Raw genomic sequence first — 14,870 nt, 5'->3', positions numbered from 1 at the left:
CTTAGGTAATGCTTAGCTAATTGTTCAGTAACAGTAGTTTAAGAAATTACAATTTCTATGGATCTACTTTGTTTCTATTTCTTTGAGATACGAGTGGTATTTTCTGAGATTATTTGCTTTGAGGCTTGCCTTTCTGCATGTGTTCCAGTGGGGGCCTAAAGTAAAAACAGTGGTACAAAAGTGATAATGAATTGTTGAGGCACTTCTGGGAATGCAGCTCGGAGTCTGACTGTGAAAACGAAGCGCACCACGCAAATGTATTTTTAAATTTTCCTATCTGAAGCTGGCCAAGTGGTGATTTAAGTCCTTGCCCCACAACATTTTCTGTGTTGACATGCGAATACCTACATTAAACTATTCTAGGAAGGGATCAGAGATTTTTTGTGCCTCTTCTATTACAGGAAGAGATTTTTAAAAATGCTCAGTGATGAGTTGTCCTCAGAAATTCCAAATTCTGGGAGCTTTTCTTATTGTAGGAGTTGCTGTAACCAAGTTGAGAAATAGTGATAGCATCGTGTGACTTGAGCCAATTGTAACTAATTGGTGGGTCACTTTGAAAGAGCACAGAGCCAGTGTTTCCAAAGGACTTCTCAATATGTAGAGAGAACAGTAGGGCTTGTTTGGAAAGGCACAGGGGGATAGTAATTTAACTGTGGATGTGCTTTGAGCAAAAGCATGGTATTATTTACTCGTATCATAGAATCACGGAATGGGTTGGAAGGGACCTTAAAGACCATCCAGTTCCAACCCCGTGCCGTGGACAGGGACTCCACCCACCAGATCAGCTGCCCAGATCCCCATCCAGCCTGGCCTTGAGCACCTCCAGGCATGGGGCACCCACAGCTCCTTTGGGGCAGGCTGTGCCAGGGCCTCACTGCCTCAATAGTAATTTCTTCCTTGTATCTAAACCTACCCTTTTCCATTTTCTAATAGATATTTCTAAATTTAAGCTCATGATTTTCAGTAAAATCAATGTGACATACAGCTTGGTAATAGAAGTTCCTTATATCAGTCACGCTGTATTGTATGCATGTAGTCCGTGTGTGCTAATACGTTGCAAGAATTCTTTATCAAGTATAGGGAGAGGAAATGTGGTTTGCGTGCATAGAATTACTTCCCACACACTTCGAGCTTTTTTTTTTTTAACATGCTGGAGTGCACTTGGGAAGTGTATTTTAAGAGCTGTGTTATGAAGATACTAATGGTGGCTGAAGGTGCCAGAAGAAAAATAGATTTTGCTCCCTTCTGTGCTCCTCCTACCTCTGTTCCTCACCAGAGCTAAAAGGAGAGTTTTTGAAACAGGTGGAAGTGATTCACTTCTCTGTTTATCTGAAACCCAATTTTTGAGATTTTAAATGTTGGAATTGTATTAAAAACAATACAACACATAGTAGTGCAGGTGGACTTTCTTTGGAGAATTATCCTCACTACTGACAAGTTGAGCATGCGGTGAGGTAGCCTGGTGTAAAGCAGCCTCCTTAGAGTAGTTCTTACCAAGTCTTTGGCTCTTTTCTGGAAAGTGCATCTGAACAAAACCCCCAGAGCAGGCTGTGTAGATACACTGCTGAGCTGAGGTGCTGTGTTTAACTGACTCGTTCCCACAAAATGCGGTGGTGCCAAAACATAAGTAGCATTTAGAGTTGGTTTGGAGTTGTTCTGAATTGCCTTTTGCAAACGAGTGACACATTCAGCTGTCATTCTTGTCTTCAGTGTTTAACGCTCACAAAGACGTCAGTAAATGACCCCTGCCTCTGATGCTGTGCGGTGTTTTATAAGGCATTTTTCAGTAACAAAAGTGAGCAAACGAACCCCTACGGATAATGCAGGGCAGAGCGTGTGGCTTCTTCGTGATGCAGTCTGTCTTCTGCTTTATGCTTATGCTTTCACCATCTGAGTCAAAGGATAATGTTTTTAGGAAAGGGACGTGAAATTGATCCGATCACAGACTATAGCGTCCCATCCTCTCTTTGCTATGCACATGAAGTCAGAGGCAATTAGCTGTCATTAAACAAGCCATTGCAAGGTCTTGCTGTGAGAGTTCAGATGGCTTGTGCTGATACTTACGTAACCCTCTCTTAGCAGCGTTTTTTGGTTGCAGTCAGATCCTGTTTCCAGGCTAACTATCCTGGTGTCTGACTGTGGTGGATTATCTAAGGTTGCTTTATTGAGAAACCTTCTGTGACAGTTGTAAGTACATGTATGTAAGTGTGCAGATGTTCCTCTGTTGTTGGATTTACTGGTGGATTTTTTTACTTTTTCACAACACATCAAAATGAGCATATTAGACGCTTGTAAATTAGAGCACATACCCACGTGGAAGAGTCGAACCAGTGCAGCGTTGTAAAGCTGCTTTCTGAGAAAGTAACGCACCTGAATTGCAGCTCGTGTCGTTATGTGGGGGGGCTGCATGGAACCGCTGCAACTCCTGCTTGACCTGGAAGATGTTTTCATTATTGTAAATTAGTGTGGTATTTTAGCACAGTAGGTAAGGACTAAAGGATCTTGGAAGCCCGTTCCTTCCCATCTTTGGCACCGGCCTGTTGGGATGTGAGGATGTGTAAAGAAAGCAAGTTGCAGCGTTTGGGAGATGTGCTTGTGGGGCTTAATGGTGCCAACATCCAGGGCTGCTGGTGATGGTTTGCCCTCTGCCTTTCCATAGGGCCACGCAAAGGCAGTGACATCATTAGGGTTTGATAGCGCAAACTCCATTTGCAAAAAAGCCAAGCAGCAAGCTGAAGTAGAAAAGAAAGGGAGAAAAGTGCGGGGGAATAGAGGCTGGGGCCAACCAGCGGCCCGCGTTTTGACGGGCCGCCTTCTGAGGCCGCTGCGGCTCGGCGTTTCCGACCGCGCGCTGCGGCGGGGCGCGGTTCCAGAGCGGGCCGGCAGGGGGCGGCCTCCGTCGCGCCTCCGCCTCAAGAGCGCGGCGTGGCCGGCAGCAGGGCGGGGGGGGCGCGCTGCCGGGCCGGCCGTGAGCTGCGGCTGTGGGGCGCGGCTGTGAGCTGCGGCCTGGCCCGGCCGTGGGTCCGTGTGCGGGCGGCTTCCCAGCAAAGCGATGAATTTGAACAGTGTTAAGGTATTACCCGTCGTGTGTTCCAAACAAGTTTTTAAATCTCTTCAAATACGTTGCCCGCGTTTTGTTCTGAGGAATGTGATATATGGCTCCTTTTCCTCATTCTTTCCACTCTGGTAAAATATTTGTATTAAGAAATCCGAACATCTGAAATTCGATATTATGTGGAGAGATCCCCGGAGGGGCTTTGTAACTGTAACTTCCACTTAAGACCGAATGTTTACTTCAGTTTTTTACCTCACCCCTATAGGTAACTGGAATGTATTTTGCTAAAAACAGAGAAACTCTCACAAAAAGCGTGTAACTTTGCTATGGGCTAGCAGTAGATAAGGCGTAATATCAATTACGTTAGTATTTGTTACTTGTTTTCTGTCTCTTCCAAATGAGAAGTTGCTCGAATTGGATTTAAGCGTGTATGTGTGTGCCTTGGCTAGCAGCAGCTTCTCAGAGCTTGCCTTCCTGCTGCCATTGCCTCCTTCCCGCAGTGCAGCGTCACTTGGGCTCTCCCGTGTCTCGGCTCCCACTGTTCTTGGAACTGATCAGAACTTAATCGCTTCTGAACCTTCTGCTCCATCTTCAAATATGGTTCAAACTGATAACGACTCCCAGCCTTGCACAGGGTGGGGATGAGGGGAGCCTCATAGAGCGGCTGTCTTAGCCCCGTTTCCAAAGATAGCAAGTGAACCTCGCCCCAGAAAATCAGCCAGAAATTAGGAGCAGTATGGGTTGTCCCGTCAGTAGTAGGTTTGGGGTTACATCAAGTTACCATTTTTCAGAAAGATTGAAGCCAGCTCTTGCCGAGGAAACTCATGACTTACACCTTACAGTTGGATATAAACAACTCTGAACATTTGTGCTGCTTGTTGTGTTTGAACACAACAACCATTTAAAATAATAAAACTGCGAGTAAAAGGCAGTAGCTTTTTAAAAGTATGAGTGCTTCAGTCTTGTTGTGGAACGTTTGACCAGAGGGTGGCTCTTGTCTATTGAGGCACTTAAAAAGTTATCTTTTCTGTGGTAGGATGAATAATTTTCAGCAACCTAGAGGAATTACGGCTGTTTTGTTATTTTTTTTTAATGAATTTGGGTGTGGGTTACGTGTGCTTACTGTATTTGCTTTGTGGCTCTGGACAAAAATGTATTGCATGCCATAGGCTGGTTTTAGGAAGAGCATACAGTTCATTCACTTACTGCTAAAATGCTCTTTAAAAGTATTCTTATACAGGTAGCTCGGCTTATTATTAGGTCAGCATTCTAGTTTGCAACAGATTTCGTTATCTCTGTATGCTTTAAGTAACGGGCAGCTTATTGTTTGTGACACACAGTACAGGGTCGTGAGTGGAAACAATTCAGGCTACAAAGTGCATGTCAGTTCAGTGCTCCTCTGCTGACGGCATGTCTGTCTGAAATCAAGTTTAAAAAATTGGCCCTGTCTCCAGCTGACTTGTTTTGTCAGGCTGAGTCATAAGATTAACCCCTGACTTGTCACCAAGGAAAATTGGGTAAACAACTGCCTTGAGTACAGTATCACTGATCCAGCTCTGATTCATTGCACTGCAACATGATTCTCTTAAGAAAACAAATTTCAGAGCAGCTGTCGCTTAGCTTAAACGGGGATTAAAAAAATTGCAGCCACAAAACATTAACTTACAAATGCAGTTATTGGTAACAATGTCGCTGCTTTGTGTTCGGCTTTTCAAATTATTCCTTTTTCAGTCTATTTTTCATCTATTGTCGTGTAAGTAAACATCTGTGGGTTAAAGTTTGATATGCTTGATGGAATTATGATTTGATCCCGTTAAGTGAATCAGCATAACAAAAGTACCGTGAGAAGTAATAGCGCGGTAGATGTAGAGCAAGTACAGCGATGAATTTCAAGTATCGTGCGTTCAGATTTTATTCGCATCAATGTAGCCAAGGGTAGGACGAGCGCTTCCCTTCTGGTAAAATGAAATTACGATGTTTGATTTGTGGGGTGGTAATTCCAGGATCCAATCTGTTTCTTGGATCGTTGTGGAGGTAGCGCTCACTGAACTAGTTTGTCTACAGACTGACAGTGTTTGATGTGGCAGTAGTCAACTTCATTGGTTCTGCTGTTGTTTTTGTCTTACCCGATGAACAGTGCCAGTCATGTCCTCGTACGGATAACTGTTAGTTGTGTTGGTAAATGTTAATATTGCTAGGTGTTTTTCATCACAATTGCTCTATACAGGTACAGGACAGTGGTAATGTGAAGAGCACATATCCATACCCCAGTGCTATGCTGGAAGGTTAGCTTTCCCACCGTAGGTTTTAACATCTACCCAGTTACTTTTAGTACACGTGCATCACGTTCAGCATTGAAGAGGGACTCTGTGGTGCACTTCATCTCAAATACAACTGTTCTGAAAATGGAGCATGTATATGTGGAGGGATGGGAGCAATTTCAGAGAGGTTGAGGACAGCCTTTACTTCAAAGAACTGAATCTAAAAGTAAAGTTTGTGTGCTTGATTTATTTTAGGGAGAGAAGGAAGAAAAAAAAAAAAGGCTTTCTTTTCCAACTCCCAAATACTGAAAGCAGATTTTACGTGAGTCTGAATGATTGAAGTCTGGTGTGCTGTGAGAAGCAGCACACACAAAAAGATCTGAAGATCCTTTAGCGTACCTCATCTGTAGAGTCTCGAATGATAGTGAGATTTAAGGAATGGCATTGTGAGTTGCAAATCAAAGCTTCTTAAAACTTCTCTGGGGGCCGGAATGAGTCCTTGTGGTCCCTGGGGGAAGAAAGAAGCTGCGAGTCACTCTGCGGGGCTGGCGCTTAATAGTCTGAAGTAGCGCGATGTTCCTTTTTGCAGCTGCTGCTGCGCCCTTTGTGCAGGGGAGCCGTGGCGGCACTGGCCTGGCTGCAGGGCCAGGCGGCTGTGGGCGTAGAGTTGGGCTTGCGGGGAAAATGTGAGAGTGCTTCAGCAGATGTGAGCTGCGGGATGTGTGTGCCGAGCACAGCCATCTCACAACTGCTTGGAAGAGTTCACTGAAGAGGGTTTTCAGCCTGAAGTGTGGTTATTTTTTGTCAGGATGTGCGTTCTGTGCGTTCACAGGCACTGCGGTGGCTACGTCCCGAGATAAGGGGTATACAGCAGATCTAAGGCTTTTATCTATCACGGTATTCCTCTGCAGTCCGTCTGTCCCCACACATCTCCGTAGCTCAGAGCTGCGACTCGCGCACGGTGCTGGGCTGAGCGAGGCGGGTCGCGCGGCCTTCATCCCTCCTGTAGTGCTGAGCTGAGCTCTGCCTGTTTTCCCAGTCCCGAAGTGCTTTCCTGCTTTTGTCGGGAGGCGATGCTGTGCCTTTGCCCGCTTCTCCCCGGCCCCACGTCTGTTAATTAGTGCCGCTGCTGAGTGAGGAAAGCAAAACCAGAGCGAACTGGCACGGATCCTGTGTGAATACTGAGGGCTGTGGGGGCTGGAAGCTGCAGCCTGTCTGAAGCATTGTGTAACTCGCAGTTCTGTGACACGTGCCAAAGTTTTTTGTTTGGTTTTTTTTCCCCCTTCTCTTTATTACGTGGACATGGAATTTTTATTTTTTCGTACGGGGATGTGTTATGCAATATAAAGCGGAGCGCGAGGTCACGTTTCCAGTGCGCCATCGCGCTCAGTACGCGGTGTGTGAGGTAAAGCGCGGATGAGCGCGCGAAGCAGCCGCGGGTGCAGCCCGCCGGGCCGGACCTCGTGCTCCCCTTTGTGCTCGGCCCTTTGTTTCAGGCCGCGGGGCCCGGCGCCGCGTGCTGAACTTGGAGGCAACTTGTGGCGGCCGCCGCAGCTGCGCCGCTTCGCTCGGAGCGGAAAGCGGCACCCGGGCCGCGTCCGCGCGTCCGTCCCGCTGCGTGCCCGCGGCTGACGTGGCCGCGCGCCCCGGGCTCTCCGCGCGCCCCCCCCTCCTCCCCCGCCTCCCGGCCGCCTTCCTTCGGGCCGGCCCGCCGAGCCCCGCGCCGGCCGCCCCCGCCCCGCGATGGTTCCGCCCTGCTTTGCATAGCGCCCTCTGAGCGGCGCGGGGCGCGCGGCGGCGCGGAGACGCGCGCGGGCGGCGCGGCGGGCGGATGTGGCGGCGGGAGGCGGCGCACTGGGGCTGCAGCCCGGCGCCTCGCCATGTACTGCGCCTACCCCGTGCCGGGCGTGGGCAGCAGCTCCCTCATGTACTACTATAACGGCAAGACGGTAAGGGGCCGCCTTTGTTCCCCGCGGCGGGGCGGCGCGAGTCTTCGGCGCTGCCCGAGGGCAACCTGTTGGCGGGCGGGGGGCCGCGGTCTCCGAAAGGGCTCTTGGCGCCGCGCGGGGACGGCTCGAAAGTCCGCGGTGAGGAGCGCGGCGGGCCGGGGCCCGAGCTCGCCAAGTTGCGGCGCTGCGGCCGGGCCGGGCCGGGGGTGCCGCTCGGAGCCGCGCAGAGCGGGCAGCGCCCGCGGCACGGGACGCGGCGGGGGAACATTTCTGAGTGCGGGAGCGCAGCTGCCGGCTTTGGCGTGTGTGAATTCGGAGCAGGCTGCTCGCTTCGGCCCGTGCGCGCGGTACGTGGCCGTGGTCGGAAGAGCTCCGAACGGCGCGCAGGGAGACGCCGATATCGATCTTTATTGAGAAAGCGGCGTCTCTCCTCGCCCGGCTTGCTGAGCTCTGTCCTCAGCAGCCAACTTTCTTCCGAGGCCCCGCGCGGCGCTGGGAGGCGGCGGCTGCCCGGGCTCAGGGGGAGCAGCCGGGGCCGCCCCGCTCCCGCCTCGTGTCCCGCTGCCAGCTGCCCGCCCGCCGCACGGCCGCGGTTCCCTTTCATGTCTGCGCCTCGGCTGCGGCGATCCGTTTGAAGTTTTATGTGGAGATATATATAAGGCTTAAGTAAAATTAACTGTACGGTACCCCCGGAGCAAAGGGAATATAACTCGCATGGAGTTTCGATTTTGTTCTTTGGAGAGCGCAGATCGCTCTATTACAACGTTTCTCTTTGTTCTTGTAGCAGGAAGAAAGGCTTTGATCTTATTAAGTATTTCCAGGCGTGGAGTGGATGGAAGCGCCGGTACTGCAGGGAGGGGAGCGTGGCTGGAAAATTGATAGCATGTGCCTGGTGTGGGTCAGGGGTGACCTTTATGAGCTGGAGGAGTTAGTAAATAGATGACAAATCATACGATGGTCCTATGTTACATTGGCCACGGTAGTTTTAGTTGTGTTTTTTTTTGTGTGTTCTCTCCCGGGAATTCTGCAAGTTGAAGTAAATTATTGATTTAAATACATAGGTGAAGGATACGTGAAGTTGGGGAGTGATTTCAGTGCTGGTCTCTTTAAGCACACATTGTACTGCGTCTGCCAAACGTTGAGATCGAACTTTCTCTAATGAGAAAACAACACGTACCCCAATCCTTACATCTTCCTGCTCTTCGCTGCATTGTTCAGTTCGTTAGGAGCTGATACACCTCGTGTGGGTTGGGGGTTATGTGAATTATGGGGCTTGGGGTCCTGGCGTTCCTCGGTGCCTTCTGATGTGTGTAAGGTCTGATTTACTCACAGGCAGCACACAGAGGAAGTGCTGCGTTTCAGACTCTTGTTGAACGTTTTGTTCTTTCAGAACTTCTCAATTTCCGAGCCAGAAGGCAGCCTGACATTGAGCTAAATAATAACTACCTCAGCACCACAATAGGTGCTCGTGTGTGCTACGCTTATATTGCAATTTTTTTTGTTCTCATTTTCTAAAAACTTTTTTTATTTTACAGTGTTAAAAAAGGTTCAGGTTTTATAACTTCTGAGTGTCTGAGGAGGGAAACGTGAAAGTAAAAAGTGTTGTCATCATAGAAATCCCTCGCAAAGGAGTGAAGTTTTACCATTATCTGTACTAGCTTTAATTAAAAGCACATTTCAAGAATCCTCGTCAGATTAAGCATTAAAAAGATCTCCATCCCTCTCATAAAAGACAATAAAGCGCTTGCACTGAACTAGAACATTCAGCCTTGGTTGTAGGGTTTCTTCCCCCCTCCATCCTTCACCTGTTGATAAACGGGCACTATTCTTATTTGTTACCAAGGTTGCACCATTTCATGGTGCGTTTTTAACAAATTGTGAAAATTGTGGTTACAAATTGCATTTATCTTTCCTTTTGTTTTTCCCCTGCTTTGATTTCTACCAGAGCCGTGCTGGGGACAGAAAAAGCAAAAAAAAAAAAAAAAAATATATATATATATATATATATATAAAATAAAAAGATCTAACCCCAATTAAAAAACAAACAAAAAAAAACAACAACTGGAAAACTGTTTAAGGGACAATAACAGCACAACTTTAAATGAAGCTTTGAGGTTTTCTTAGCTAGCAACTAAGGAAACTTCTTCATTCACGGATATTTTTGTTTAAATTTTGTGAAGTGGCATCAAAACAGTAAGAATGTAAATTTTATATCTTAAGTGTGCATTAAGGATAAAATAAAGACTGAAATGAGTTTTCCCATTGTTTCTCTTCACCTTCAAGCTCAGAAATATTTTTTTCTAACTGTAATTTTACAGCGATCTGGTGATCCTGCTGTATGAATGCTTGAAAATAAATTGCAACGTGCCAGTTATGGCCAAAATAAACCACTTTAAGATACAGTATTACCTACGGCTACTATTTCATGTAGGAATACATTTGTGAATATTCCATGTTGTGTTTTGCACATGGTGTGGTTAATATGCTATACTCATTTGTGTGTTTTATCATTGCATAAACATTCACTTCTGCTCAGCGTAAGCTGAGATTCCAACGAGCCCTTTGCTAGGATGGGGTTACTCCATCTTTCATAATAAATTTCTACAGTACCTATTAAAAACGGAGAGAAAAATAACAAGGTATGACTTCAGAAAATAGGTGGTGCTGGGTGGTTTTGTTTCGTGTAAATGAGCCTGTGTTGAGATGTTTAGAGAAAATGTGGTTTTCCTGAGAATTTTGAGAGTAAGACGCTGTGTATAAACATGTCCGTGTGTATACATACAGAGCCAGGCATGTGTATATATGACTCAGTACACCCAGGTGTGAGCGCATGTGTGCGTGCACATTGGATACTTTCAGTGGAGAAGATGCCTGTCTTGCAGCCATTGCCTTCAGAGTTACGGCACGGCTGAAAATATTTGATAGTAGTGTCTGATGCTTAGGTGACCCGACAGCGTGCCTTTTTGTAGCTGTTATGCAGTAAATAATGTACCATGTCTTTTAACATCAATGCCAAATGTTTTCGGTTGGTAAATTTTTGAGCAGCCAGGTGCTAGGAAGAGTGGCTTGATTCTGCTTTTGTTAGCACTGGGCCAGTTAGCTACAGGGAGAAAAGTACAATTAAATGTGTTCTGTACCATATGCTGCTCGCAGCAACTTAGACAAGGTCAAAGCTAACATTTGTAAGTCAGGATAAATAGGAGATCGTCTGGAAAATCTCTGGGGGTATGCTGCTGTGGACGTTGAATAAAGAGAGTTAGAAAGTACTGGTCAGCTGGATTTCTTCTGTTTCTCACCGTTCTTCTCTTTTCCCCTCCCCAGACCACCAAAATGTACTGCAGGTTCCAGTTCATCAGCCCTACAGAGTTTTCTCTGCTCCACTCCATGGGGTTAAACAGCCGATATACTGAGCAGCGGTCCCCTGCCAGAAGGGTGTCTTGTCTGCAGCACACTTTATTGATGCCTTAAAACAGAGGTTATGTCCATTTCCTTGGGCAAATGAAGGCAGCTGGGGATGGGATCAGGTGCTGTATGGGACAGATCTATATTTCTCAAAATGTGAGCACCAAAGAGTAATGCACACCCACTTGCTCGGAGGAATTGCTTTCATAATCACGTGCACATATTGCCGTCTGTTTGTAGAAATGCAGCAGTCTGTCGGAAGCACAGAAACAGAGAGCACTAGCGAGTTCAGGGGAAAGAAGATCACCAGATGCAAAAGATAGCGTTTTATCTCTGCCGCTCTATCTGTCTTTGTGGTCACTGGTGTGATGGGGATTCCTAGCACAGCTGTGATAGCTCCTTCCGACATACAGAGAGCACATTAAGAAATGAGCTGATTCAATTCCACTTCTCATACATATTTTTTTCTTTGTTTGAAAATCTGATTTTAACTCGGGGGTTTTGAATACTTAGATGTCTGCTTTCTTTAGTAACAGCATAGTTTGGAAAGCGTAGGGAAGAGATATTTGCTTTTCAAATAGAAGGGACAAAGAGTCTTCAAATATTACATATACATATTTATTTCTAGCGTTCTTCCTGTTACTTTGAGTTACTTTTCCTCCCTTCTCTAAAGCCAAAAGAACAGACTGAATTTGGGATTTTTTGATGAGTTGACCTATCACATTTTAATACAACTTGAAAATTGTCGCTGTTGGTGGGGAGAAGGTAGGAAGTGTTTGTGTCATGGCAGTGGGGTTCTGCGGTTCAAAAATACCCAAATAGGCACATATAGAACGCCTAAACTGCATAAATGTTTACTTAAGATGGAATTCTGTTTAGCTGCTTCAAAGAGCTTAAATTTTATACCATCCTTAAAAATAGTTTGGCTTTGCAGGGAAGGCAGATGCTCTGCTCTCTTTGAGGATTGTTTTATTTTCATTCTGTGCGGTGAGAAGAGCTTTGGAAGCATTCAAATCCTTACATCTGGTACGAGAAACGAAAAATAAGGTTTAGGATGTAGTATATGGATCTGTTTGTATATTAGAGCTCCTCTTCATTTTATCATCTCACTTAAATATCAACTAAACAAAAATGTACCACCGTTTTTGGCAGTTTCTGCCTTGCTGTAAAGCAGGGAGTTATCTACCCTTCTGTATTCCTGAAGTTTTAGTACGTGATTTTGTCAGAAGCATAATGAACATGAAAACAAGTCTCCTTTTTCCCAGAGCTGCCTTTCAGCAGAATTAGCTTTTGCCACAAAACCTGCAGATAGACACTGTAAAATTTTGCCACATGTACAAATCATTCATCGGTGCACACTTGGTTAGTGCATGACTGATGCTGATGGAATGTAGCTGGGCTAGTTAGCAGAGCTCACAAGCTGCAGGGAAGGTTATCCGTTTCTGCTGCATTCAAAAAACTGCCCGTCTCCAGCAGTTCATTAAATAATTGTCCTGGACTTCCAAAAATTGTTAGTAGCTGGAATTAAATGAGTAAATGTAATTTGTAGTTTCATAAATAGTGTGCGTGATGGGAGACTCGGTCTGGAGATGGAAAGGGCTCATCAGAAGTAAGCTCTGATTGCTTTGTTGCTGTTTTGTAATCTGCTTTTAACATTAATATTAAACATTGATAAATATTTAAGAATTTGAAACAGATTAGGGGAGAATTGGCTGAGAGGAAGTACGCCAAGAGGAAGACTCTAAGTGTTATATTTATTAAATGCATTTATAGAATGAGACTTGGAAGTTTTACTTAAGAGTTGAATTTGGAAAACCCAGATCTCCAAACGTTCACGTTATTGGCACTTCTCTAGAAGCGCATCTCATAATCCTTTGATTGATGGATTAGGTTTGGGCTGAACTGTACGGTAGTGTTCGTTAAGTATGTTAGTAACAATGGCAGATTTGGGAACGGGATGATGTGTGTGTTTGGCTCAGACCCGATAGATACAGATAATGTCTTCCCAGCTCTGCTCTGCGGAGGTCAGCTCCCCGCCCCCAAACCATCTTCGTCATCATCCTGCTGTTTGCATTGGAGAAATGTGGAACAGTTTGGGGTGCGGAGGAGACAGAAGTGGGTGTTTGCTTTGATGTTCCTTGCAACTCATTCGTCCTACTTCCCTCTGCTGAGGCCGTCCAGCCCTCAGAAGCAGAGCACCGTTAGGATTAACGCGTGTTCTAGCGCAGCTCCAAAAAAGTCCTCCACTCGATCAGTCAGTCGAAAAACTCTTTCTGGCGTGTTTATTGGAAGGGAATTTCCCATTCATAATGGAGCGTTGTGCTGGCCGGCTGAGTCGCATCCTGTGCCTCCGGGTGAGGTGCACTGAAGGGGTGCGGAGGTGGCTGCCCCGGGCACCGCTGGCAGGGTGACCTTGTGACTGTGTTCCTCATTTTAGTGGGAATGGCAGCCAGGAAAAACTTGTCTGATGCCTCCTGGATGTCACTGCTATCAGTTCAATAGCTAGAAGAGACCGTCTCGAGCAGCCACATCATATTTATAACTGCTTTGCTCAGCTGTCGCAGCAGAGGATGCTCTGGAACTGGGGCACGGGCTGCCTCGCTCCCTGCGAGCTGTGCTGGGCAGGCTGCTCGCTGCGGGGCCGGGAGGGTGGTGAGCTGGCTGAGCTGATCCACCGCTTCCCGTTGTGGTTTTCATCATCGACTTCTTGATTGAAAACCTTTGTTGTTTCGCATCTGATGGACTTCAGGTTAATCTTAGCAAATCCTCCCCTTTTCTTTTAAATATTTTTGGAGTAACACAACATAAAAATTATGATTAGGTCATTAACCAGAAAAAAACCTGGCGCTCATCTGCAGGTGATCAGATGACATCAGAGGCCTGGATTTAATTTGTGGGTAGTTCTGATTGTAACTAAAAGAGACTTGCTCCCTTTGTGGAATTGGCTGGCCGTTTCCCCACATCTGGAGTTAATGAAGTCTTTGAGACCACATCAGTTGTGTTTTGCCGCAAGAGCTCTTTGATCTGAAAAATCTAGACTGGCACAAGTGCAGCTTCATAACATCACAGCTATGTTTTTGCAAGCTAGAGTTAAGATACCAAAACAAGCAGAAACTACATCAAGTTACGTGTCTGTGCGAGGGCTTTCATGTAGCTGTGCGAGGGGGCCTCTCTTACATTGATGTAATTCGTGACATTTTTAGTATGTAAATGGCTTCTACTTACGTCTGTGCAAGTGATACGTTTGTAGGAGGTTTTCAGTTCACTTTGCCTTTCGAGATAATTGTTTTGTCGGAATCGTCCAACTGCGCGAAATGGCAAAATTATAATGCGAGGCTTGTATTTACAAATCTAATTGATAACATTACAGCTTCAAAGTGTCATTCGTCATCGGAGATTATTTCACATTAATCAATGTACATCTTCGTGTCAGTGCTAAATGTCATAAAGCTTTGTTTCCCCTGCTGTCCCGTGACAGTGATAGATTGTCCATCAGCTCTAGCATATGCTGCGTTATTCTGCGCGGCGGAACTTGTAAATTAAGCCCAGTTTTGCCTAATATGTTTGTAGTCGTAGGGCTGGGAGTATTTACAATTTGACAGAGTGACGTTTCTGTTAAAATATGTCAGAGGCATGGAATATACATGCACTCATCATATATAGTAAATACATATGTACTGTTACTGTTGCTTATAACATATTGTCATTCTGTCACTCAGCTTTGATGAGCATCCCTATCTTACTCTTATTCGAGACCTAAAATTTGCAAGTAAAATACTGAACAAAAGCGCCTCGGAAAGGCTTTCTTTCCTAAAATAGCTTTTTTCCCCGTTTATTTTGTTGCGAAATTGTAAAAGCAAACATGCAACTAAAAAGCCGTAAGTTTTGCACTTGACTCCTTTTTGTCGGGTCTCTCGTTACCGAGCAGTTTCATTCCGTGCTTTTATCGGCGGATGAGCCCTAGCTTAGTGCTGGTGCCCCGGTACTGATGCCGTCATCCTGCAGCTTGATGGATTTTACCGAGGTTGTATTGATGCCGGCTCGGAGCGGTAAGGCGCTGTCTGCGGGCACATGCCCGGCCATTTGGCTGACGGCAGCAGGCCGGGGAGCTGGGAGGAGGGGTATTGGGATGCAAATGACGGTAGGGACTTACCCACTTCGCTTTCTAAATACCCGTGTCAGAACATTCAACCTTCCAGAGAA

General features: G+C 46.1%; 1 protein-coding gene across 35 annotated transcripts in view; it reads left to right on the top strand.

The window, feature by feature from the left end:
• TCF12 (transcription factor 12) overlaps positions 1 to 14,870 on the top strand; it is a 186,820-nt gene that overhangs the window by 140,901 nt on the left and 31,049 nt on the right. For 5 of the 35 annotated variants that reach the window (XM_015278773.4, XM_015278772.4, XM_040706227.2 and 2 more), the window contains exon 1: positions 7,118 to 7,265. In XM_015278773.4, the coding sequence (XP_015134259.1) occupies positions 7,197 to 7,265 (69 nt within the window). In that variant the 5' untranslated portion in view covers positions 7,118 to 7,196. 35 annotated transcript variants of the gene reach the window in all.

Source organism: Gallus gallus, chromosome 10, assembly GCF_016699485.2.
Source record: "Gallus gallus isolate bGalGal1 chromosome 10, bGalGal1.mat.broiler.GRCg7b, whole genome shotgun sequence".
NCBI lineage: Eukaryota > Metazoa > Chordata > Aves > Galliformes > Phasianidae > Gallus > Gallus gallus.
Note: the sequence above shows the minus strand (reverse complement) of the source record. Positions and strands in the feature narration are given on the sequence as shown.